Source organism: Perca flavescens, chromosome 6 (assembly GCF_004354835.1).
Source record: "Perca flavescens isolate YP-PL-M2 chromosome 6, PFLA_1.0, whole genome shotgun sequence".
NCBI classification, from domain to species: domain Eukaryota; kingdom Metazoa; phylum Chordata; class Actinopteri; order Perciformes; family Percidae; genus Perca; species Perca flavescens.
In genome coordinates, this window is record NC_041336.1 from 18,085,534 (window position 1) to 18,111,771 (window position 26,238).

The window sequence follows — 26,238 nt, forward strand, 5'->3', positions numbered from 1 at the left end:
CTGCTTGGGTTTCTGTATAAATCCTGATGGAAATGATCTAGACACATGATGTGATGGGATGAAGTCAGTCGAGTTACTTTTACATTAAATTCAAATCAATTAAAAGTCTTATTTGGCATCAGAGCAGCATAGAAACAAAAAAAACAAAGACACAGTAAGTTAAAAAAAAAAAAAAAAAAGCATGGGAAAATGTTATGAATCAATAAAGGACAGAAGAGGAAAAGAGAGAAACCAGTTTTATTTAGAGGTAAACATCAAACACAGCAGGAAAGAGTGCAACAGAAACAAAGAGTAGGCTGAGAAGAAATGATCAATACAAGTCGAGAAGTCATTCAACAGTGAGGAAGGAGAGAAAAGACAGGAAAGGATGACAGTAAAGAGTGGAATAAGGCAACATTAGACAAGTTTGAATAGAACAGAATAGGATATGTGAACTCTTACACAGTGAGCAGTTATATCTGCAGCATAAAGATGAGAGATGCAGCCTGAAACATTTATATTCTACTGCCTTTCAACCTCAGGTTGTGCAGCAAAGCCAACAGCAAAAGACTGCTTCTTACTGCAATTCCTAGTTGTGCATGTGTATAACTGTGTGAACGTAAAACAGGGTTTAAAGCATCTCAGAAAAGTGAGGTACAGAGCCCCAGAAACAGAAAATATGTTAAATGAGCATTTATGGACAGAAAAGTGAAAAGAAAAAAAAAAAAAAAAAGCTCTGCAGAATCAAAGATCACAAAGAAAATGATACAGGATTAATTATGACAGCTGTATTAAAAGCTAAAAATGTATGAGAGGTAGATTGTTAGAAAGGCACAAAAACAAATAAAATTCCAACTACATCCAGACCAACATTAATTCCGTTGTTCGTAATAATGATACCAGTGTCACAGCTGTCTCGGTTGACTGGATAACTAAACAGTGATGATGCATAACCTCACTCATATACTCACACACACACACACACACACACACACACACACACACACACACACACACACAGATTTAGTAAATAATTAGTCATTAAAAATAAGTCATTAAACAAACTTTGTTTTGTACAGTTTGACCCGTGAATCTTGCAGATATTATTCACAAAATTCATTCTCACAGTATTTTTCACCCACTTCTGTAGTGTTAGCCAAGATCACTACTCTTTAAATTCAGAAAGCAATAATCTTTTAAAGGTTTTAAGTCTATATATTACATAACATCCTCTTCCAGGTGCTATTCGTCAGTAGAATGGACAGTAAATGGGTCCTACACTATTTACAACTTCAGTCTGTTTAGTCTCTCGAGGAGAGGTTGTGATGGAGGCAGGAAGTAAAACCATTTCCACATTTCCAAGGATCTCACAATCTATCGTGCAGTGTCCGTGGATCAGCCAATCCCAGAGTTCAAAAGAGACGTCTTCCCACTAGTGGGTGGCTCAGTACGGGGTGAAGCGGTTATATCCTCCTCTGTACAAACTGGCCTGTTGACAGAAGCAGTGTGCCAGGTGTGACCAGGGTCTGCCGTTAACCACGGATGTAACAAGATAGCTTGCAACAGAGGCTGTGTGTATGTTTTGACTCAACTCACCATTGTACCAACTCCATATGTCGCTGTTGGTCCAACTGAGTGGTGATAGGGATCAGCAGCTGTGGTGTAAATGCGTCCGTATCTGTTCAAAAACATCAGAAGCAAATGTAAATGTCATCAGCAGTAGCCAGGATTTTAGAAAGGCTTGTTAACCTTTTTTATTTATTAATTCAGCTGCTTAATAATAATCTTTTGTAAATTCTCCCTTTCGAACGGCCTTTTCCCCTATTTGATTCATTTTTATGTAAAAAAGGCCAAAGTGAAAGACATTTAGTTTAAATGAAAATCTGAATTAGCCTTAATAAAAACTGTCATGTGTAGTTAACTAGTCGTTAAAACAAATTCCCAGACACAAAACCAAGGACATGACCTCACTGAAGTTACTCTACTGATTAAGGGAACATTATTTTTACCAACTGATTGGGGGATAAGTATAAAGCTTAATATGTCTTTTTATACTTCATTTTAATTAGCCTATTCAACTAACTGTATTATTTATTGATGTATTCAGTTATATTTTGACTCATCTGATAGAATGTAACTGCCTTTGATGGTTTTAGGGATCCATAAAGTATATTGTATGCACTCATGATAAAGATGTGTTTGTAAATGTTGCAAATGAGGCAGATACACAGATTTCAAAAAATCCAATGCAGTTGAAAAATTTATTTGTCAGGCACTCTTTTGTATAATGGCTCAATCGATGTAGATCTAGAGAAAAAACCCTAAAATATAGAAAAGACTTCCCCATCCTTTGAATTTGTCAGAGCAGCAGTAAAAGCTGATTTGTAATCTTGCTATGAGAAACACATGTGGGGACTGTGTGGGGTGTTGATCTGCCTACCCATCACTGTAGGTTGCTGTGGCAGCAGATACTGATTGAGCCACTCTATAAGCTGCAGGATAGCCACCCTGCACAGAAACAAATGAAATAACATGAATATAGCTACACCACTTTAACTGACTTCATGGAGGAGACGTGTGCAGCTACTTACATAGACTTCTGCTCCATACAGTCCATCCTGATATACCACCCTGAGAAATGTTAGTGAAAACAATAATAAAATGTTAAAGCAGTGAATAAAGTGAATGTAGACCAGGTACTGGTACTTAGACACAGAGGCTGAGTTCCAAATCGCATACTTTTCTTTTTTAGTATGTACTACAGCTGCCCTCACAAAGTACGTACTGTTGAATGCAGTAGGCATACAATTGGGACACAATACTTCTTCATAACTTGAACTTTGACCCGTTTGCTCATATAAAGAATGCTGACTTGCATACTACAAAATTTGACCGGATGCAGTAGGAGATCCTGATATTTTTGGCATACTGCATTTGAAATACTGTGTATTGGGACATACTAAATCTCTTTCTGGCACACTGAATAGAATGGCGGTATGGGTATTGGATCGAAGGGAGTGTCTAACCCAGGGTAGGTGGGTACAGCAGTAGGCGTGGCTGCAGCAGAGCGAATTGTGTTGTAGACGGCTCGGCCTCGACCTCGCAGCGCTGAGCCCCGGTAGGCCAATGTGGGAGTTGCTACGGGATACGGGAAACTGGCAACTAAAGAAAGAAACAAATAGTAGAAAAAGTGAATAGTACAATGCTTGTTATCTTATAACAAAAACAGCTTGGTGTTACAGGGAGGAACTTACCTGTATATAGTTCAGGTGCGTACATTGCCCCCATGACGGGGTTGATCTTCCATCCAGAAGCTACATAGAAAAAAATGAGAATAAGTTTCACAGAAATCTCCCAGAATCCCTCAGCACACAAAGTAAAATGAGCAAAAACGAATGTCTTACTTGAGATTTCACTATTCACAAGAGGCGTCTGTGGCTTCTTGGTAACTACTCTTGCAGTGGCGTTATTAACCTGTGGAGACACAGAACATGTGATGATAAAAGATAAATATGCAGAATATTAATGTGGAAACCTACAAGTTTTGGGAAATTCTACCTCACCTCAATCTTTCTCCCCTCCACAATTGTCCCATTCAGCTTTTCTCTTGCTCGGTCAGCCTCACCCGCACTCTCGAAGGTGACGAACCCAAAGCCCTGCAAGTTCACACAGTCATATTGTGTGTTTATATTCTGTTTTTGATCAAATTTGAAAAATTCAGTTTTAGAACTTATTATATTTCTGTAATGCTCACCTTGGACCCCCTCTCATTGAAGATAATTTCTACATCAAGGATCTTCCCAAATTGCTGAAAATGTCAGAATAAGTAAGTAAATATAAAAAAATAAGATGACGATCATTACATTTATTAATATGGACAACAACTGTACAAATGCACTGTAATTCTGTGTGATATTGAGAAATTCATACCCCAAACATCTGGCGAAGGTCCGGGTCTCTGAAGCGGAAAGGGATGTTGGAGACGTGAAGGCGTTTCGGTTGGGCCTTACCTGACCCCTCCTCATCACTTCCACTTCCTGCTCCGCCCGCTGATGACACGGACATGCTCAGAGACTGGGGGTCAGAGGTCACAGGGGCCAAGCCATCCTCCTGACAGTGAGAAAGTATGAAAATAGGAGAAGGAGGAGGAGAAGAAGCAAGCACGTGGATAGAAGAAGAATGGACGGGAAGGAAGAGGACGTGGAAGAACAAACAAAAACAGAAAGATGGAAAACAAAAGATGGAAAAAGAAAGAGTATAAATGAGATGAGAGTAGGTGAGAGGAAAAAACGGGAAGAGGGCATCAGTAGAAAAGCAAAGAAAGAAAGGGAAACAAATCATAAAGTCAATTCAGAGAACCAATTCTGCAACATCTTTCAGAGAATTCTGTTCTGTAAAGAATATATCCAGTTGCGTAAGCATCACAAGGGCATTAGGCAAAGATCATTTTCATGAAGTGATTCAAACCAAAGTTCAAAGAGCATTCAGCAACCAGTGATCCCTCTCAGGCAAATGTGAGGAGGCACCAAAGGGCTCCATTTTAGTGAGGCGCTACATGCCTTTAGGACAGTATGAAGACTAAAACACTGTACAATAACAACGAAGATGATATATCTTACACTAAAACTACTTATGCTCACTCAGGCTATGGTAAATAGAGTAAATACAGTTTAAGCTCCCCTGAAAAGCAAGAAAGACTTAAACTTAGTCCTAAAATTATCTGCAGTTGTAGTAATCTGTAATATACAAAACTATGGTAATATTAAACAAAATACGATTGCCCCATGCAGAAAACTTCAAGTACTAATGTGCCAAAACCAAAACATTCATTATCCCACAATGCACCACGATGCTAGTGTGTGCACGTGTATGTGTTGGTCAACCAGCATCATCAACCATTGCAAAAAAAGTTAAATATGTTTTTAACACAAATGAATGAGTCCAAACAAGAAAACTGCAGTAAAATGTCTGCGAGAAAAATAAATGTAAACACAGTAAGCTTCAGCAGTGATGAAGAAGGAGCGGAAAAATATACATTAAAAAGCAAAAAATTATTGATATGAAAAAAATGGCAGTCCTTAACCTAATGCAGAAGTGAAGACTTGAGTATATTAGCATTCTAATACCAAGAGGCTGATAGTGGAAAAGGCCTCAGTGCAGCAGTAAAGAATAAAATGAAACCAAAGTAAACAAGGCAAAGAAGGTGCGCAAAAAGCTTGAAAAGGAAGAGGGTGATGGGTGGGCGGGGGAGGGGAGGCAAAGAGCTCAAAACTGTACGTTCCACAAGGGTCAGTCTGGGGTCACGGTGCTGCTTTTCTGCCAAGGGTTAAAGGTCAATTGTCAAGTGGCATAATTAATAAGTTGGGGATAGAAAGGACAGAGACACATTCACACACGGGAGCGTTTTACACACATAAACACACACAGGCCATTGGATTACACTACAGTGGCTTACACACACACACACACACACACACACACACACACACACACACACACACACACACACACATACATACACCAGACAGGCTACAGTGGAGGGGAGACAGGGGGAGAGGTTTGAGTTGAGTGGTGGTGTCATGTCACGATGCAGAATTATGTTTCTGGACCTGAGCGATATTTCAGAGGGGGAAAGGGGGTCATCTGGTCAGCCTCCCCCTTTGACCCCCTCCCTCCATGGCGACGTCTCAACTTTCCCCCGAAAATCAGCACGGACCCGAGTATGTCAGGGGCTCTAGTAATAAAATATATAGATGGGGCCACAAAACACCATTTATGAGAGGAGGAAGAGAGAGGTGCTGCAGCAGGACAAAGCTGACCTGCCACACAGACCAGACTAAAAAACTTCTAACCATATCATTGTGGATGTGTTCATGCCTGAAGGAAAATTGATTAGTGTATGTCATATAAGCAATACTAATTTCTGTCTAAATGGATCCCTAAAAACCTTATTGTCTTCATGCCAACAGAATATTTCAACCTGCTTCCAATGCTACAGTATCATGTTTACCATGTTCACCACGTTAGCATGTTAACATGCTAAATCTTGGTTTATCCTGATAGCATGCTAACATTTGCTAATTAGCACTAAACACAACGTACAGCTGAGGCTCATGGAAATGTTCATCATCTTCATGAGTTTTGCGGCTATTTGGTGTTGAAGTGTTGAATGAACTGAAGTTTTGACCTGATGATGGCGCTAGTGGAAAAGTCACAGGATCACCAAGGTCATTAGGATTTTTGGGACCTTGAATATCAGTGGCAAAGATAATTCATTCAAAACCATAATTGTGAACCTCACCTGGAGACCATGAATGTTTCAAAATACCATTGCATTCCAGGGACGTTTGTTGAGATATTTATGTGTGAACCAAACAACAGACCAACATTACCATACCTAGTGCCTTGCCGCTAGCACGGTTAATAAGAAAGGATAATGCAGGTCGCTGCACCATAATCAAGGAAAATGCTTTTAGTAAATATTTAGTTTTTTATTTATTTATTGGAAACAGTCTGAAATAATCTTACTGCACTGGCAGATGTTTTCACTTATTTAAGAAAATAAGAATTACATATAAAAGTGGCCTTTTTTTTGTAGTGTGACAAACTGTGTTGAATTTACAAAAAAACATCATTCTTATATTAACATACATACATATATTTTATGTTACAATACCATTTTCCATTTAAATAAAAAGTCACTCCAATGTTAAAACAGTAAATCCTTCAACACACTTAACCGTAAACTCAATCAATACCATCACAAAATGTCACAGCCATAATCTTGAAAGGTGATCTGTTTTATAGCCTGCTAAATAAGACACAGGGGAAGCGGAATAGTGGGGATTTATTTTCATCAACAAATCCCCACTCAGCTGCCCCCCCCACACACACACACACACACACACACACACTTTGGGTGAGAGTGGCCTTCCCTTACATGGACACAACAGTGGAAGCGGGGCTCTAAATATAGAAGGAAACTCAATCTGGCCATGTTCCCCTGAGAGGACATATGGATGTACTACCTGAAGCAGCAGGGCTTCTTGTCGCATTAACTTAGTGAAGATCAGATTTTATTGGGACATTCTTTTCTTGTCGTGAACTGAAAAACAAACTGTTCTTACCGTGTTACTGGATGTCAGAGCCTCTGCCCCGTCGAGCTGAGGACCCTGATAGACTCTGAGTTGGGGATGTTCGGGGTACTCTGAGCTGGGGTGTGCACTGGTAAAATCAAGAGGTGGCAGTCTGCCTACAGATGTTGGCGGACCTTGACCAGGCGGGGGATAGGAGGGAGGAGGGGCGTAGACCTGAGGCAGGGTGGGGTCGCTGCTGCCGGGGCCGGCCTCCTGAGAGGCGCCTCCCTGCAGGAAGACAGAGAGGGAGCAAAGAAATCAGCCTTTGATACCACACAAGATATCAGATGTCAGAGGCATAAACAAACTAAGCACCAGATGTTACCATTCTTCTGCTTTCACAATAATGAATTGTTGTGATTTGTGAATGTTTATGATGCATAAACAAGTCATTACAAAGTATGAGAATGACAGAATGAACATGTATAATCCCAGCTTGTAAATTTCTAGATGCTTGTGTAAGCCAAAATGTTTGTAATTGCTTGTTCAAATACTAAAATGAAAAGGATCTCTTCCCTGTCAGTGGTGGAAACTAAGTACATTTACTCTGTACTTAAGTACATTTTTCAGGTACTACTTTGATTTTCTGCTACTTTCTACTACACTACACTTTGGAGGCAAATATTCTACTTTTTACCCCACTACATTTACTTGATAACTTTAGTTACTGGTTAATTTGCAGATTCAGAACAGTAATTAAAATGTTGTCACCAGATAAATCTTTACTGTACGTATCTATCTTTACTGATCCCTGGAAGGCAATTCAGCTACCCAGCAGAATATAAAGTAATTCATGTTAGCCCAAACTTTACTAACTGCAACATTAAAGCAATGAACAAAATAATGTATCAATAGATATAAAGCAACAAATTATTCTGAAAACTGTGAATGCAGAACTTTTAGTAACATTTCTGCACTGTGGTGTTGCTATGTTTACAGCTAGAGCTAAAACAATTAGTTGATTCATCAATTAATTAAAATTATTTGGCAACAATTTTGATAAATAATTAACCCTCTGTCATTTGTCAAGCAAAACTGCCATGGTTCCAGTTTCTCAAATTTGAAGATTTCCTGCATTTCTCTGGTTTACATCATAGTCAAATTTACTTTTGACTGTCAGAAAAAAAGAACCAGGGAAATTGTGACAGGGGTTTTGCAGTATATTCTGACATATTAAAGAATAAATGATCAATCAGTTCATGAAATAAAGAATAGATAGATCAATGAATGATGAAAATAAGTGTTTTTTTCTGTTTAGTTTTGACTGACTGGAACCATGACTTAGACACATCTAAATCCTCATTTCAGTCAGATAACACTGTAAAACTGTTAACTCCTTTAAGTCAGAAACAGTTAGGCACAGATCACAGAAACAGAAGGGAACAACCATGCTATACCAGCCCTATACAGTCTTGATACAAATAAATGATCAAATTTAGAAACTAAAAGCATTGTCTTACCCCTTTACTGCATTCCTCGATTTCTGATGCATTGTCTAACAACTGCTGCATGTTTTAATGCCAGTTGGCCACCCGCCTACCACACCATAAGTTCCACTCATCCACCAATCACATCATAGGATCGCCTGAGCAAAAGGGACCAGGAGGCCACACCATGCAGCTGTGGTCATCTGTAACTGTCAATCACCTCATCCCCCCACCCACACTGTCTTCAATTTAAACCCTCAAGAGCACACACACACACACACACACGCACACATGCGCACACACACACACACACACACACACACACACACACACACACACACACACACACACACAGCAGATAAAGATGAAGTATGTATGAATGTAAATGCTCCTACAGTTGCAAGTCAGTATATCATGCTAAAGGTTGACTCTAAAAATACAACGTTTGAGAGGTCAACATGGTTTCGTTACTTTTTCAACAACGTTTTTTAAATAAAATATATCCCCATTACACCTACTACTACTCTGCTGGAAAACAGCTCTTCTTCTCTTTTAACAATAATATTTCTGATTTCATGCTCAAATATTTAATAATTATAAACACTGCTTTGGTGGCAGTAAAGGTATTATCACATCATACTTTAAAGATATGGGAAGTACAGCAACTAAGAACCCCGGCTGCAATGACGGACTGTACCAGTGTCGTGTTGTAACAGGTTTCAAATAACCGTCTGTTGAATCGCGTTGACACCTGCGCAATATGCCCATGTTGACGTCAACACATCCAATAGGTGCGATCTAGCATATACCACATGAAAGTGGAATTGATCTATTTTTTTATCTTGTCAATACATTTCCCAATAGGTCAAACTATTCCTTCAATCGGGCATTTCTTTACTCCAGTATTAATATTTTCACTTAATTAAAGGATTATAGAAGTTCTTGCGTCTCTGTATCCTAACAGAACTTATATCCACGTGTTGCCTTACATGCAAAATGCCACAGGTTTGTCAGCCAGCTTTAGGATTTAGAAGGATTTATTATAATCAAAAACTCTCTCCACTATCATTTCATAAACTCTCATATATCTCTCTATCAAGAAGTGTGAAGAATTTGAGATATGAAGATGCAGATAGTACGATAAAGAACAAATGGTTGAACATGGGTCAAATACTTGAGCCAAGTTTTCAAACTGCACACTTAAGTCGCTATAGCTGGCAGCATTTAAGTACATGACAACGGTAAGCTTTTGCCATCACACAAAGGTTGGACGGAACCGATTCTACCGAACTTTTCTGTTCCTCACTCGGTCAATTTATTAAATCAGAGTAGGCCTATGGGTCTCTCAGTGTAAACAATACTTTGAGCCATGACTGTGAGTCACTGTCAGGCACAGCAGTGCTTTGGGCTAACGAATGGTAATGGTAAAATGCTGATGTTTAGCAGGTATAATGTTTACCATGTTAACCATTTGAGTTTAGCGTGTTAGCATTATAACATTTACTTATTAGCACTAAACACAAAGTAGGCTACATCTGAGGCAGATGGGAATGTTGTTAGTTTTTCAGGTGTTTGGTCACAAATCAATAGCCTGGCTCCCCCTCCCTACGTACTTCCGCTTAATCAAGTATTGAGAATAAAATTTTAACCTGATGGTGGCACTAAAGGAAAAGTCAGTTGATCACTAAAGTCAGTATGCTTCATCCTCTGGAGCAGTGATTCTCAAACTGGGGTCGGTGGCACTCTGCGAGGGGGTCCGTGACATAAAATTTGTATTTTTTTTTAACAAAGGGCTATATAGTTCAACAAATAATATTTTAATATTTAAAGCTACAGTGCGGAACTTTTATATATTAATGAACAATACATTAAAGCCCTTACAAAACAAGTTCACACAATTAAGCCTATCACTGCCAGGGAAAACTGTCTATATTTCTCAGTATACTGTAGTTGTGGTGTCTGGTGTCTGGTGGCTGTGGCGACATTCCCATTCAGAGTCTGGAGAACATGAATGTCTGTAAACAATTTCACAACAATCCATCTAATACGTGTTGAGATCTTTAATTCTGGACCAAAGTGGTGGACTGACATTGCCACCTCTTGAGTGTGGATGAAAAGCATTTGGCAAAACATACTGGAAGTGTAAATCAATTTTTAAAAATCCAACATACCCTGCTATTACATTTGTTGTTGTCATTTCTAATTCTGAAAAGTACAGAATAATGAAGGATTCTCCAGTGTTAGCAGTATCATGCTGGAACATGTGTCCAAACGCTAACTCATGTCTGTATTGTGTCCCATTTATCTCAAGAAACAAACAGTGTCTGACTGCCTCGACCGTCCTCCCAGAAATAAAAGTGACAGATGCGGGAAGATAACACAATCTGTTAGATATCACTACCAGTCTTTGTATTCCCTCAGACTGTAACCCCCAGCCACTGTGCCTGATTCAGTATCACAGTGTCAGCAGGCGTACAGACACTGTCCCCCCCCTTGCCTCCTTTTTTTGACATTTGTTCCTTCTTTCTCTCGTCTCCCTCCTCAGCTGTCAGTTGGTGGTCAGAGTTCAACGGCGCTGAGCCAGGTGCCTGCTGGGACAGCTGCCACAGGATTTACACGCAGACGACACTAAACTGCAGATGTGGCCTTTTAGTGCTGGCCAAGTTACAAATGGTTGTAACACGTAGATTATTAAATTAAACTAAATATCCTTTTCCCACCCATTCATTTTCGACATCCTGCTTAATTCCTTTAATAACACTCTAAAACAGGTTTGGCTTTTATCAGATAGTTGATAATGAAGATAAGGTAAAATGGGTGAGTGACAAAAGTCCCTGACCGGATTTCAAAACCTACACTTCAAACAGAGGCTTCAATCATGCAGACATTTCTGCAGAAAACTGCTAAAATTGTTCTCAGTCCAAAATGTATATAAACTATAAAATGTAACATTTTATAGTAGTACAAAGTTTAGGTTGTTTTGGAAAAGTATCTCATTCTTCAGGCCTTGAAACTCTATTTTTGGTTCCAGTCACCTCCAAACAACGTCTCTTTACACTTAGTTAGTACCCTTCTATATTTTCTTAAATAAAGAAATAGATGTGAATATTATGCTTGAACAGCTAAACAGACAGGTTTCATACCTATTATAAGTAGAGTTGAGTACAGAAAACCAGAAAGGTGACAGAATCTCCTCCTGTGATTATCTGCTCAGGATAGGCGGGCTAAAAATACAGCTGGTGTGTGAACCACAGAGACAAGGTAGAGAGATACCAGATGCATTGTGGCATTAATGGTATGTCAGGGACATTTAGACACACACACACACACACACACACACACACACACACACACACACACACTGTTGGCATCACTGAGACCAGTAGACTAAAGATAACCTCTAATGTGTCCTTACCATTAAATTAATAAGATCTTTCACAATCAGTGTTCTTCCCCCACCTCCCATCAGGCCTCTTTTATTTTTCATTCCTCTAATCTCTTCTGTGCGTGACACATTTAGTCACTATTACAACACTAAACTAAAATAAATGAAAGATGTGACTAATTAATTCAGGGAAATAAGGGCCCTTTGGTTTCTTCTGGTGAATTAAATGATTTTGTCCTCACTGAATATGTTGTCTTGATGGTTGATTACACATTTAGAGCTGAAAGAATTAGTCAAAAAAAGGGTAATTTATTGTTCAGCAGATGAGCAGATTAATCAGTAGTGAAAATAGTTGTTGGTTCTAGCCCTAAACTCATTTAACTATGGATTTTAATGCAATTTGTATTCATATGACACAATATAATATCTTATTTCTTACTCCTGATTATTGAGTCACCTTATAAAGACTCAACAGAATGGAGATTGGATGATGCAGGCTTGTGAAGACAAACATTTATGTGAGAGCAAATTAAGGAGCATTTACCTGAACTATGCTGGGGTAGCATGTAGTTGTCTGTGGGTAGACAGGGAGTCCATAAGGCTGGAGAATCACAGTGGGTGAGGAGAGCATGGCCCAAACACCACGCACAAGGAGACAGGGAACGGTGGAAGATGGGAGGACAAGGAGAAAGAGAGCCGGGGAAAAGGAAGGGTTGATATGCACACAGAAGAGCAGGCAATTAGGCTGGGGGAAAAAATCCCAACAGGAGAAAACAGAAGATCCAAGAGGGTGAGGGGAAAGAAGGTTAAGACTCAAGTTAACCTTGCAGATAAGTCAAAGAAGAAAACGCAAAGAAAGTCCACAAAACAACCGATGTCCTGTCCGTAAAAGACACAATATAGATCAATGAAAGAGAAAGCAAGTGAGCCTCTGTGTGTCCATCAGTTGATCTGCATGATCAACTGATGGACACACAGAGGCTCACTTGCTGCATGCCTGACAGACAGAAACACATGCTCAGGGTCCCATTTCAGAGTTATATAAATAGTCACTCGTGTCCTTCTCTCTAAGTTTACCACCTTACCACCCTCACTCTTACACATGTTGTCATGTAAGATTTCTCACCACTTGTTACACACTTATACAATAACCGCCTATACATTAGTGTATGAGAAAACACTGAATCCAAAGCAAGTCAATTAACTCCTTGTGTACCCTAAAGTGATACATTCCACCATAAAGACTAACAGCTGCAAGTCTGTTATCATCTTTTGACATAGCCAACATGAATCATATGATACACACACTGACACACATATCTGGTAAATAAAATAAAATACACATATATCTGCAGGCAAGTGATGAGCACACACACATGCATTTGAATCTAGTACCGTCAGTGTTTTCCAAAGATATAAAGGCTATACACGAGTGTTTTCGGCTGTTTTTTTCTATTTGACCAACAGGGGGCGACAAGACCAACATTCCCACTTCCGTTCCAGCGTAGAGAGGCATGTTGGGATATGTAGTGCGTGTGTCCGCACTATAAAATAAACGTGAACTTCCTTTAACTTCCTCTTTACTGCGCAAGCCTGAGCGAGACAGGTACGGACTGAAAGTACATGCTACAACATCACATAAATGCACAGCGTATTGACCTTTAAACTGTACAAACGTTGATTAACAGGGAAAGGAAGCGTGGTTTTATGGCCGAGGGCGTATGTGTCTTTTTAATAACCAGCGTATTATTTTGTTACGGATTGTTTAAGTGAAAAGCTAATTTGTCTAAGCTAACGCTAGCTTGTCGCATCAAACAACGTGGTACGGTACAGCTGCGGCCTAGTCGTATGTTTGAAAAATAGCTCGTTTTTAACGCTTATTTACATGATTTACTTAAAAACTTATTCCTGTGATTGTGTGTTAAATTGCAATTGGTGACTTTGAGTAAGAAGATTGAACTGAAACTAAATTGACATGGTTTGAAACAAGGTTACAACAGCGTAGTTTGTTGTTCAGATGAGGATATTTTATAACAGGACGCACTAAATTCTTGTAAAAATTGGCTTCAATTTGAAGGGTATAACATGACTCTTGTCCAATTGAGACTATTTAGAGTGAATGGGACTAGCTTGAGTATTTCTGCTTATAAGAGGTGTGTGTGTGTGTGTGTGTGTGTGTGTGTGTGTGTGTGTGTGTGTGTGTGTGTGTGTGTGTGTGTGTGTAAAGTTGTGAATATTTACCCATCTGTTTTATTTATTTACTTACACTGACTAACCTAAGTCTGATATCCTGATTTTACAGGCACTTCTAAGCCGCCATGCCCGTTGCCAGGAGTTGGGTTTGTCGCAAGACCTATGTCACACCCCGCCGTCCCTTCGAGAAGTCCCGTCTCGACCAGGAGTTGAAACTCATTGGTATGCTGTGATTTTATGATTACCAGTGTAGTTATGTTGCCCTCTTTTGGACTTGACAGCACTGAACTTGACTGTGTACTGTCCCATCTTTCCAGGCGAGTATGGTCTGAGGAACAAGCGCGAGGTGTGGAGGGTCAAGTTCACCCTGGCCAAGATTCGCAAAGCTGCCAGAGAGCTGCTCACTCTTGACGAGAAGGACCCCAAGCGTCTGTTTGAAGGTATGCAAAATAATTCAAATAAGAGCAGTGTATTGGCCGATGATTACGTTATCAATTTTCAGACTGCTCTGTGGTGTCAAGAATTCCTCGTCAATGAGGCCAATATAGTCAATTTACCCAAATGGCCACATGTGTGCCGTATGTGCCTGTGTTTGGGATTGTAAATGGCTCCTGTGTGGCTTTCCAGGTAATGCTTTGCTCAGGCGTCTGGTGAGGATCGGTGTACTGGACGAGGGTAAGATGAAGCTGGATTACATCCTGGGTCTTAAGGTTGAAGACTTCTTGGAGAGGAGGCTGCAGACGCAGGTCTTCAAACTTGGACTTGCCAAGAGTATCCACCATGCCCGTGTTCTTATCCGCCAGAGGCACATTCGGTAAGCTCCAAGGCCCCTAGGGAACAAATAATGCAGGGGCACAAGTCTTATGAGGGACTCATCAGAAACTCAATGCTTCCTTTCATTAGAGCACCATCAACTTGTAATGCTCCCCGCTGAGATCAGTTTAAAATTTCAGCAAGGTCAATTCGGTATCAAAACCGTATACCTTGTAGACATTGCCCAGAGACAATCCTGCCACCGAGGGCTTGGACTGTGGTGTTGTGGCTGTCAGGTAAGGTATGGGGGATTGCACCTCGGGCAATTGTAGTATTCACTCTAAACTTGTGTGATGTATGTAGTAAATACTCAGGCTGATGATTTAACTTTATATACTCAGATTTTCTGTGGTGTCAAGAATTCCTCGTCAATGAAGCCTGCAGTAAATTGATGGCACTAGCCCATCTATGAAAGATTAATACATTTTAAAGCAAAAACGTGAAGGGGGCTTAACTATTTAAATGCCTTTTCTAAAGTGAATCTCTTTTGTCTCTCTGCAGTGTGCGCAAGCAGGTGGTGAACATCCCCTCCTTTGTGGTTCGCCTTGACAGCCAGAAGCACATTGACTTCTCCCTGAGGTCTCCATACGGTGGTGGACGCCCAGGCCGCGTCAAGAGAAAGAACGCCAAGAAGGGCCAGGGTGGAGCTGGAGGAGCGGATGACGAGGAGGAGGATTAAGAAGTGTATCCTCCAGGGGATGTTCTGATACTTCCTGTTCTGGCAAAATTTTCAATAAATATTTGGTCTGACCAGAGAACTGCATTGTTTTTTGTTTTTTTCCCTCCCCAGAATGTTTGCCTACTGTTAGTACAGGTTAATATTGTAGCATAATCATGGACATAAAAACGGGGACAACGTTGTATTGTACTGAAAAAGGGGGTTCATTTTCAAGTTATGTAGAAGTTTAAGATCCTTGGCTTTGATTAACTGGCCATATGACTTGAAGGAGCTGATAGATTACATTTCCCTGGACTTGTACCCATAGACACCTCGTGCGATTTCATGGGACAATAAAATTGAATAGTCATCCCTGAAATACAAGTGGTATGGTCTACAACCCCTCCTACAGTTAAAATGGTATCGTCCTAGTAGGTGGCGTTGTGTTCAACCAGGAAGTAATGTTTTGTGCTGGTTCCGGTTCTCTTAATACATCCATGGGTTGGGTGTGCACAGTCTGCTAGAGATATTAAACCGTGGCTATTTAACACCTTTTATACATGTAAGTAATCAAGTTTACCGACTTAAGCGTGCTAATATAACTGTCGGTCACTATGAAAGGTACAAAGAAAATTAGCATTTAGACTCGCAGTGCTAACGTTTGCTCAGGCTGATACCAGTAAATACAGAAAGGACTAACTTAAAGTGGTTTAACCTCCACATCATCCAGTCTGCGCGGTCTTTAATTTGTTTTAATCTAACACAATTTATAAATGACTTTCCTTTTCTCAGACTATTTGTGTAACGTTACCACGTTAACTCGCCTGGAAGTAGCTTTTAAAGTCAAGGACGTGATGGAAGACCCATTGTAGTCAGCTCTCATCGTTTTTAACCGAGTCCTGAGTAAATTAAACCTCGGGTATTTGTACTGTTAAACGATCAATGAAGCAGTTTTGCCCCAGTTTTCTCCTTGCTCCTTTTTTTTTTCGAGCTCCTTTCAAAGTAAAGGTACAAGGTGCTGCAACGCAAACCGCGCTTGCGTAACTCACCGGAAATTACCATATTTGGCAGGATGTTCGCTTTACATGGAGGATATATTGTGAAATACACCCTGAAGATTTGATAATTGTTGCTTAAGTTGAATAAAGCATATCAACTTCTGGGCAAACTTCTCACAATTAAAAAGGAAATTGCCAAGATAAATGGTAGACAAAATAAATTGCTATATTTTAAGAATATTAAGAGTAACTTCTTTTAGATCAATTAGGAAGTAGCTGCAAAAAACGAGAAATAACAGGGCAAATTCATGATATGGAAGAAATAACAGACTAATAGTTAACATTTCCTTGTAATGTAAAAAGTAATAATATGCAAACCCTCACTTTTTGATTGCTTTTGGATAAAAGTATTCCCTTTACTTTTCAATATTATGTGATCTAGCACGAACAACATCCTCAAAACCTACTATAGTATTAATCATATCTGTGTAATGCAGTCTCAATAAAATAGAAATTATTTGTTGCAGGGTAAAGGAATAGATTGTTGTTCACTCATAATTGTGGATTGTCTATTAATGATGTTTCATATGTGCTTAGTTTTCTATATGAGCAAGTTTGGAGCTTATTTGTGTTTTCTGTGCCAGCAGAGCAATGTCTCCGGATGAGCTGGTGTACCTGGGAATTCTTGCTGCCTCCATCCCTGTTGGATTCCTCTTTCGTTACCTCAGTGAGTATTTTGGAACATAACATCTCTAGTCTTGCTTTGCCAGACCTTCCTCCACAACGCTGTGGAGCTGCGGAGGAGGGTCTGGCTAGTCTACACAGCATTCCGGGATGGTAGAAAAACGTGCTCTGGTTTATTGACATTTCTTTAAACCAATCAAAATCGTCACAGAGCCCCAGTGCAGCTGGAAAATAGCCTTGGGAGGAACTTGTTTTGGTGGAACGTGTGTACGTTCAAAAGTTGTTTTAGTCGTGCAACAGAAAACTGTCTGGATTTACCCTGCAGAGATCTGAGGAGCATGTAACCATAGTCCTCATAAATCCACCGGAGTTTAGGATTCCAACACAAAGAAAGCGGAAGGTAATGGAAATCTGGTCGAAAAAAAGGACATATAGCGGAATTTCTGGTGGCCACTGGGCAATCCCGGAAGTGAAAGGTCGTGGATATAGACTTCAAAACTAGTAAAATGCGTTATTTATTTTTATTTTGGCCAATGCTGTTGGTTATACCTCATGGTCTCTATAACTGACTATGTGAAATAAGATTTCTTTATATTTGTCCTCTAAAAGTAATAAACTAAAATTTGAAGGAAGGAAAGGAAATTATCAAAAACTAGGATTTGCTATTTTTTCACTTAAAAAGTCACTTAAACTGCCCATTTGTGTGACGTGCTGTGTTGTTCTTTAACCCCCCAATGTAGCACAAGTACACTTTATATTTCACAATTACTGTTTTTTTGTCAGATCATTTATAGATCTCGTCGTTCCCGAGCGCACTTGAATGCATCTTTATGGAGAAAGAGAGAAAAAAAAGAGACAAGCACTTTGTTGTTTGGCAAACATTCAGCTGTAACACAAACTCCTGGGCAGTTCAGTGCTTGTGTTTCGTTTTTGTTTTTACCTTCATAGTGTTTTAAAACTTTCTTGTGGCAGCGACAGACGCAGTGATGTTTCATACAGCCTCAAAACCGACACATGATACATGATTGGCCACCGCAGCGTGACGTTGGTTTGCGTTTCTCCAAAAGTTGACTCTGTCTCAACTTTTTGCTGCTGCCACTGCGTTTTTTCCTGATCCCCCCTGCGGCCCCCACCACGGCAGCCTAAATGGACTACCCCCATTCAAAATGAATGGAAAGACCTGCGTTTTTGCCACACCGTCTGACGGCCGACGCCGGCAGTGTGAATGAGGCCTTATTCCTTATTCTCCTTCCTAAACCTAATGCCTACACTACCCACAACGTAACTCACCTTTGTCTATTTTTATAATTGCTGGAGAGAAGAGCAATATGTGGACGTTTGCAGATTTATAACACTTCATGCGGTGTCCCACCCCATGTAGCTCCTTGGTAAATGGCTACAGGTGGCTTAATTTGTATAACTTTGCTTTCACTTCAGGTCCTCCTGTGAAGCAGGGGGCAGCTCTTCTTCTGGGCCTCTCTATCACCATCGCCACCTGTCACATCCACACCCTTCACTCTCTGGTGACGGTGATTGGAACATGGATTATTATAAAGAGTAGCTGGAGGTGAGAAATGAACTTCCATGTTTTAACAATCATTTTTCACTGACACACACACACACTGTTGGCCTGTAATTTACAACTATTTCTTATTGATTAATCTGCAGAAATGAATACATCTACATAGTAGTCTCTGAAATGTCAAAAACATAGAAAAAATGTCCCATACAATTTCTCAGAGCCCAAGACGATAAAACTGAACATGAATCTGTTCATCTTGCTTTGGGATTTTAGGATAAGTCTTGCATAAGCTTTTGTTTACTTTAAATTCATGTATATCTGAGTATATGTAGGAAAAAGTGTTTGTTTACACGTGGATGTCTTTGTGTACATACTCATATCCTAATACTTGTATTTTTTGTGCGAAAACAAATAGAAACATTTATTAAATAAATGAACATTTCTAATTAATTGACTACTCGTTTCAGCTGTAGTGTACAGCAAATGCTGATACACATGGCACACAAGACATCTCAATAAGTGCTCAGGGGACAGCACAGTCTACATGAACTGGACCGTATACTGTGCAGACATAACAATGGTAAACTCACTCATAACACGTGTGTCTGTCTACCAGGCATGCCCCAGCATTGAGTCTCACCTGGACCTTTCTCTACCTCCTCTTCTTTCGTCTGGTCACTTGGTTCGGTCTGCCACCACCGACACCGTTTGCCAACGCCATCCAGCTACTTCTCACTCTCAAGGTACTAAACCTTGTCAGATCTATTGAAGCAACACACGGTGTCTTAACAATTTGTGCATCTTTGTTGACTTTTGATGTACCTTTCTGTTTCAAACTCAGATGGTGAGTCTAGCAAACGAGGTGCACAGCTTCCACACGGAGAAGAAAAAGGACGTGAGCTCTTTTGCCAAGTCTCCTGTCATTGGTGGTTTGTCTCAGGAGCCCTCCCTCTACGATATTCTGTCCTATAGCTACTGTTACGCCGGTATAATGACCGGTAAGTCTGAGAAACTGGCAATTCTCCAAATCTTCTTAGAATCTTGGTAGGAGTAAGTTGTGTCATTACTGAAGTTTAACTGTTTTTTTTTCGCACATTTTGTGTTTCTTGTTGATGATTGTTGCTTTCGCATGAATTTTAACAGTTGTCTCTCTTTGTCTCACTCTCCGCTACTTGTCCAATATTGTGTGAGTCCATATCATTTTCAGTATTATTTAGAATGACTTCTGGTTTTAATATACCTCTACTCTCTTTTTGTTTTGTCACTCCCCTTTCCTTTCCAACTCCACCCTCTTTTCTTCTGAACCACACTGTCGTCCGCTGTTTCCGTGTGTTTTGCATTATCATTATTGTCCATTTTTGTCTATCACTGTCTCCGCAACACCACCTTTATTCCTTAATCTCCTCCGTCCATCTCCGTAAAGGTCCGTTCTTTCGCTTCCAAACGTACGTTGACTGGCTGAGGCAGCCGAGGCCGCAGGTCCTGCCTGGCTGGGTGCCGTGCCTGCAGCGCCTGAAGCTGGTCCCTGTCTACGGTGCTCTGTTTCTGGCTGTCAACTCTGTCTTCCCACTGGCCTACGTTCGCACAGAGGAGTTCCTGGATGAAAACTTTTTCTTTAGGTATTGTTAAAATGCCTCACTGCACTGATAATGTCTTTCAATAATAGTTCACTTATAGGAGTTGTAGATTTATTATACAATCATCATCGCATAATTTCATGAATGTGTATCACTAATAGGGCTGGGACGATAAGCTTTTGTCCTGATTAGGTTCTTTCACGATACATGGGTGCCGATTCGATTTGTATTGCAATTTTCGTGTGTGATTCAATAGTATTGAGTAATGAGATTTTCTTTTCTTTCTTTAACAAAAACAAAAGTTAAAAATACACTTCTAGTGACAATATATCATGAGGCGTTTCTAAAAACTAATTGTTTTCTAAGATGATTGCACATCACATGTCAGTCAGTCTGACATTTATTTAATTTGTACATAAGTACAAAGTACATAACTTTTTTTTATGTCTGTTTTGCTGGAAACTGATATGATTTAGTCGCCATCAATCAATCATCAATCATTGGTAAAAAAAAAATGTATTCTAGGGAAAAGAATCCATTTTAAAAATCGTCACATAAAATAAATCACGATACATACGATTTTAGATTTTTTTTCCCCCAGCCCTAATCAATTATGTGAGCAACTACATACAATACAATAATTGTAAGGCTAAGAGAAGAATAGACTGAATTAAATTTAAGCAACTAATATAAAAGAAAGCATAGGCATCTTTTAGGAGATTCTTTTATCTAATGAAAAACGTTCATCTCATTTAATTGTATCAGACTGGAATAACCAAAAGAATGCTGAATACATATATGGGCCTAAAAGCTACATATGGTTCATGCTTTTGTAAAGAAAATATTTCTTAAATGTTGTGAATAATAATCCAGAATATTTCCTAAATTGTCCTGGGAACCAGTTAACCTATACTACAGTGTACTGATTGTGTACAGTGTGTGAGTCTGGCTGCTGGTTTGTCAAAGGAAGGCAACTGAAAGGAGTAATTTAGGGTTTAGGGTTTGCAGTAATATCTCTGCAGTTGTTTGGTAAGATAGTGATAAATAATGTACTTTTCCCTCTCTATCACCAGGTTATTCTACATGATAGCAGTGTTCTTTGTGTTTCGGATGCGTTTCTATGCAGCGTGGTGTGGAGCTGAGGCTGGTTGTATCAGTGCAGGTCTGGGCTGCTATCCAGAAAAGGCGCTGTCCAAACCTGGAGGAGGACCCACCGTCAACTACAGGTACAGGATCACAGGACCAGCAAGTATATTGAAAGAGGATGCATCATTTGTGTATGTTGTAAAAATGTAATTGCTTTGCTCACTTACATATTGGTCTGTAATGGAGTTCATATTTGTGTTATTGAAAGTTAGCATTTAAGCCAATTTGTCTTTTTCATTGTTTCCCTTTTGGCTAGTCCTGATCCCACAGCTGAAGAGAAATATGACTTCAAAACCATCCAGAACATTGACTGCTACAACACTGACTTCTGTGTGAAAGTCCGTCATGGCATGCGTTACTGGAACATGACAGTGCAGTGGTGGCTGCATCACTACATCTACCCCAATGCTCCCTTCAAAGCCTACGCTCTCAGGTAAAGCTTTATGTGTGTGGCAGTATCTGCTTATTTTAAAGGCATGAATCCCCAAACTCAGTCATAAATGTTGTGAAAGTGGTGTGTTTCGGCATTAAAATGCCTTTATTGGATTTTTTTTTACAATACTTACTTAGTAGAATCATTGTTGGTTTTTGGTCTTTTTAATAAGAAAAATACAGAATATCACCAGACTTATCCTTTTAAATCTCATTTCATGTCCTACCACACTCTTTAAATAATTCATTTTTTATTACCCCTTTTGCACATAATCTATCTTGATTGTGCCCCAACATCTTATTTTTTTTACCTGAATTGACAGAAGACAGAAATGCTCACATTGGCTGTTAGTGTCTGCAGGGCATGAAGTTAACTTTTTTGACCACCAGCCAGGTGGATTTTTAAATCCACCTGCCAAAGTGACTTTTTACCAGCCATTTTTATTTATTTTTTGCCTCATAAAGGTGAAAAACAGGACTCAGGAGTAGCCTACGTGCACCACAACAACAACAAAACACTGGTGAATGTGAACCATAACACATTAGTTTTTTTGTATAGTTCTTAAAAATAAAAAAATTAATAAAAAGGAAACTTGTTTTGGGGAGAATAATAATTATTACTATTAATTACTCTGGGCTGAGATTTTCTAGTAACCTTACCAAAAAGGCTCAGGATGATGATGTTGGTATAATATGAAAACGGCTGGTGGATTTAAGACCCAAAATAATAATTTATTGAATGAATCAAATATGAACATATCTGTCAGTGGCTTGTTGATCTTTACATTGTTAGTTAATTTCCTATCCTGGGCTGGGACTCACATTCATACGGTTTCATATTGGACTTTAACTTACTCGTTTTTTCCTGCATCCACCATGTGTGATTGTGTTTGTGTGTGTGTGCGCGTCAGTCGCGGGGGAAACAGAGCAACAGGCCCGCCCGCTGCAGACAGCTGACAAGATGAAACAGCAGCAACTTTCAGAGACTTAAGAGTGAAAATTCGTTACAGCGTACATTGATGTTACAATGTCTACATGTTGGCAGGACGGTCTGAAAAGTGTTGCACGGTTTTTCGCTGTACGTTTTGTTGGTAAATGTGAGATGTTCGAGTCACACACACATCTCGTCTTCATAACAGAAACAAGGAAATGAATTTGACCCGTTCTCCCTCCCGCTTGGTCAGTGGCTACGCGATAGGGAGCCCCGGCTGTCAATCAATGTCTTCCAGTGATGCAGGCCCCTGATTGGACCAGGCCTGTAAGCAACCGCGTACCCTGCTTACCGATAGTTACGCATCTGAATCACTCAATTCTCATTGGCTACCCGCCAAAGTGGCAGGTAGATTGACAGTGTTACCCGCCAATTGCAAAATTCACCCACATTTGGCGGGTGTTAATTTCATGCCCTGAGTGTCTGTATGACTGCAACATCTCTGCTGTTTGCCTGTAACTCTCAGGGCCGGCTGGACCATGTTCATCAGCGCCTACTGGCATGGACTACATGTCGGCTACTACCTCTCCTTCCTCACCATCCCCCTCTGCATCGCAGCCGAGTCTGCCATGGAGGCCTCTGTCCGAGCTAAGCTGGGTCCTTTAGGACAGAACATCTTCGACTGGGTTCACTGGTTCCTGAAGATGAGGGCCTACGACTACATGTGCATGGGCTTCGTGCTGCTGAAGGCCTCTGACACCATCAACTACTGGATGTCCATCTACTTTGTCATGCACATCATCGCCGTTTGCTGTATAATTGTCGGCAGGGCTCTGAAGGTGGGGGAAAGGGAAGAAAGGAGAGGGCACAAGGAGGAGAAAAGAGAGGGAGAGAAGATAGAAAACGTGAAAACTGGAGAAAAAACAGACTGAGTGAGTGGAGGTACAGAGAAGAACTGGGTGGTACTGTTTTGGGACATGAGGAGGAGTTACTTCAAGACATTGATCAATCGCACCAACACTCATCATCAAATATAAAAGTTGTTAAAGTTATTACAAAATGCATTAAATCAAACAAAAGTGTGACAAGTAAAATCTGGTCAAAAACATTCCATATATGTACATAAAAGTACTGTGAACACTGGGAGAGGAATATTTGAGCTCAATGAATGTTACTTTTGTAGTGTGAGTGGCAACTGGTGTGTAAATAGTTATATCATTCCCCTCATCTGAGCGTCTGCCTGTCCAGTATGTGTGCTTTCATTTTACCATACCATTCCCAGTTTTAAGTGAACTGTATTACTGGTCAAGATGAAATGTCAAGATGCTGTTTTAAAAACGGGCAGTAGGGCCAGTCAAACAACCAATAACAACATAAGAGAAGCAATTGAATGGGATTAAATTGAGTTTGCATAAGCAACAAAACACTCAGTATTTTGTTACAGGAAGTTCATACTGGAGTACAGAATGCATAGATTGTGATGGAAAAAAAATTATATGATGGTGTCATCATTAAGGCTCAGCTATTATTTTTGGGTGTGAGCATTATCAAAGAAACAGAATAATCCTGCTTCAGTTTGTTGTCTTAAATCAGCACCTTGACTGTTTTTGACCACAATAAAGAGTTTAAATGGGATTAGTCAAATGCAGAAAAATTACAACGTAATTTTAGGTTTTTTTAGTTTTAAGGAGCAAACCATGGTCCAGATACATTTTTATTGCTGCCTAATTACACTAGGACTTGTTTAAGTGTTTTAGATTTTAGTTGTCAGTATTATAATGTTCCTTATTTTTTGTAACATTGCTGTGCTTTGGTTTACTTCCTTGATCAAGTGAATCCAAAATGTCTCTGTTTGGATTTTTTCCCTGTTTGGATTTTTTCCCTTATTGTTTTGCCTGTAACTCTGAGCATATCAGGAACATCTGCACTGACATCTCTATAGCTGTGTTGCATGTGATGAAGAGTGTGCCATGTGTAAGATAGCAACAGTCCGTTCACTGCCAAAATGTCTGTACTGCCATCGTGGATCATTCAGGGTTGGAACCAAACATTTATTAAAAGGTTTTAGATCATAACTATAAGCTGCCAACATAAGTCACAAATAACAGCACAGCTCGGGCTGGGCGATATGGTTGAAATCATTATCACATTGTTAAATAAGATATTTTCCAATATCGATATATATGTCACAATATAAAAATTTGTATGCACAATAACATATAATATAATAACAAATGTTTTTAATTCTGGCTTGGTCTTAAACATTTATTACGTCTAGAATGATAACATTATATGATCATATATCTTCATGATTTGTTTCTGCCTAAAGTTGATAAATGATGTTGAATTATCGCCCGGCCCTAACCACGATAAACTGAACAGTTGGTAAACATGTTGAGAGTTTTTTCACTCACTCCTGTCTCAAACTGTGTGATGATAGCTCTGTGTCTCTGTTTTATTTCAGCATAACTGCAGAATTGAAAGGTCTTATCTCCCAATCTGTTTTGTTCTCGTTACCTGGAACTGAGATCATTTAAATTACAAATGTATTTGTGTCATGCCTTTGTCCTTTATCCTCTCTGTGCCAACTCAACCCTTTGTTTTTATTATTGCACAGGTGTTGTGACTTCTACTAGACTATTTATTTTTAGCCATTTGTCTGTTGTCTTTTGCTTCCCATACTGCACCAACTGTAACACTCCCTGCCCTGTAACGGTGTTACTTGTGGAATACATATCAGCATTTCCTCATCGACGTTAATCTCCTGACTTTTTTTCTTAAAACCTTTTTTGTTCATTATGAAGTTCATAATTACCTTGTGTAATTCAGTAAGATCAAGCTTGTAGAAAAAGTTCTTTATACATTTACACATTAATGCAGTTGTCAGACTGGGAAATCGTTAATGGACGCAAACACGCCTGCTTAGTTACCTAACAACAGGGTTTCAGTGCTTTCTTTAAGCTAACTGCACCCCTTTATGTATACAAACATGTTTTGCCTTGTGAACTTGAACACATTAATAGGATATATTAAATTTGTTCCCATCATTGCCCACAATTCAAATTTACCAAATATTATTCTTGAAATACATTCAAAGACACAAGTTTCTTTCAGTTTAACCCATTTTCTTAATGTGTGCATCTTCTGGCTGGTTATTAATAATAATATATTAATATTATAATATTTATTTTATTTGCTAAGTACATTTATACATACAAGGAATGTATCCTCTGCATTTAACCCACCTAACTAATTGGAAGCAGTGGGCAGTCATAGTCGGGCGCTTGGGGACTATCTCCAGTTGTAATGCCAGTACCTATGTCAAGGGCGATGGCAGGAGTTATCTAGCAGTGCAAA

The 26,238-nt window shown here is 39.6% G+C and overlaps 3 protein-coding genes across 4 annotated transcripts; 2 read left to right on the forward strand and 1 right to left on the reverse strand.

Moving 5' to 3' along the window:
• Positions 1-218: 218 nt before the first annotated feature.
• rbfox1l (RNA binding fox-1 homolog 1, like) lies at positions 219-12,904 on the reverse strand. The gene is made up of 12 exons (XM_028580689.1): positions 12,472-12,904; positions 7,107-7,343; positions 3,910-4,089; positions 3,734-3,787; positions 3,543-3,635; positions 3,384-3,453; positions 3,234-3,293; positions 3,006-3,141; positions 2,571-2,610; positions 2,420-2,487; positions 1,576-1,657; positions 219-1,468 (listed from the first exon to the last, which is right to left on the reverse strand). The coding sequence occupies exons 1-12, from the start codon at positions 12,556-12,558 to the stop codon at positions 1,424-1,426; spliced, it is 1,152 nt and encodes a 383-aa protein (XP_028436490.1). The 5' UTR covers positions 12,559-12,904; the 3' UTR covers positions 219-1,423.
• Positions 12,905-13,428: 524 nt separating this feature from the next.
• rps9 (ribosomal protein S9) lies at positions 13,429-15,691 on the forward strand. Its single transcript, XM_028580352.1, has 5 exons — positions 13,429-13,533; positions 14,230-14,342; positions 14,438-14,560; positions 14,748-14,934; positions 15,435-15,691. The coding sequence occupies exons 2-5, from the start codon at positions 14,246-14,248 to the stop codon at positions 15,610-15,612; spliced, it is 585 nt and encodes a 194-aa protein (XP_028436153.1). The 5' UTR covers positions 13,429-13,533; positions 14,230-14,245; the 3' UTR covers positions 15,613-15,691.
• A 94-nt stretch (positions 15,692-15,785) lies between these two features.
• On the forward strand, positions 15,786-25,635 carry mboat7 (membrane bound O-acyltransferase domain containing 7). 2 transcript variants are annotated; one of them, XM_028580351.1, is made up of 9 exons: positions 15,786-16,153; positions 17,237-17,316; positions 18,711-18,840; positions 19,412-19,538; positions 19,637-19,793; positions 20,219-20,414; positions 21,446-21,598; positions 21,775-21,951; positions 23,408-25,635. In XM_028580351.1, the coding sequence occupies exons 2-9, from the start codon at positions 17,241-17,243 to the stop codon at positions 23,811-23,813; spliced, it is 1,422 nt and encodes a 473-aa protein (XP_028436152.1). In that variant the 5' UTR covers positions 15,786-16,153; positions 17,237-17,240; the 3' UTR covers positions 23,814-25,635. The 2 variants fall into 2 exon arrangements, with proteins under 2 accessions (XP_028436152.1, XP_028436150.1); XM_028580349.1 differs by having other exon boundaries at positions 17,234-17,316; positions 23,408-23,813.
• Positions 25,636-26,238: the final 603 nt, after the last annotated feature.

Coding starts and splice junctions, on each gene's coding strand:
- rbfox1l (XM_028580689.1), bottom strand. CDS start 12,558: ATGCTCTCCTCACCCACTGTGATTCTCCAGCCTTATGGACTCCCTGTC. Junction 4,090..7,106: donor CTCTGACATCCAGTAACACG/GTAAGAACAGTT, acceptor TCTCACTGTCAG/GAGGATGGCTTGGCCCCTGT. Junction 3,142..3,233: donor CGCACCTGAACTATATACAG/GTAAGTTCCTCC, acceptor TTCTTTCTTTAG/TTGCCAGTTTCCCGTATCCC.
- rps9 (XM_028580352.1), top strand. CDS start 14,246: ATGCCCGTTGCCAGGAGTTGGGTTTGTCGCAAGACCTATGTCACACCC. Junction 14,343..14,437: donor CCAGGAGTTGAAACTCATTG/GTATGCTGTGAT, acceptor CCATCTTTCCAG/GCGAGTATGGTCTGAGGAAC. Junction 14,561..14,747: donor CCCCAAGCGTCTGTTTGAAG/GTATGCAAAATA, acceptor GTGGCTTTCCAG/GTAATGCTTTGCTCAGGCGT.
- mboat7 (XM_028580351.1), top strand. CDS start 17,241: ATGTCTCCGGATGAGCTGGTGTACCTGGGAATTCTTGCTGCCTCCATC. Junction 20,415..21,445: donor GATGAAAACTTTTTCTTTAG/GTATTGTTAAAA, acceptor CTCTATCACCAG/GTTATTCTACATGATAGCAG. Junction 21,952..23,407: donor TTCAAAGCCTACGCTCTCAG/GTAAAGCTTTAT, acceptor TGTAACTCTCAG/GGCCGGCTGGACCATGTTCA.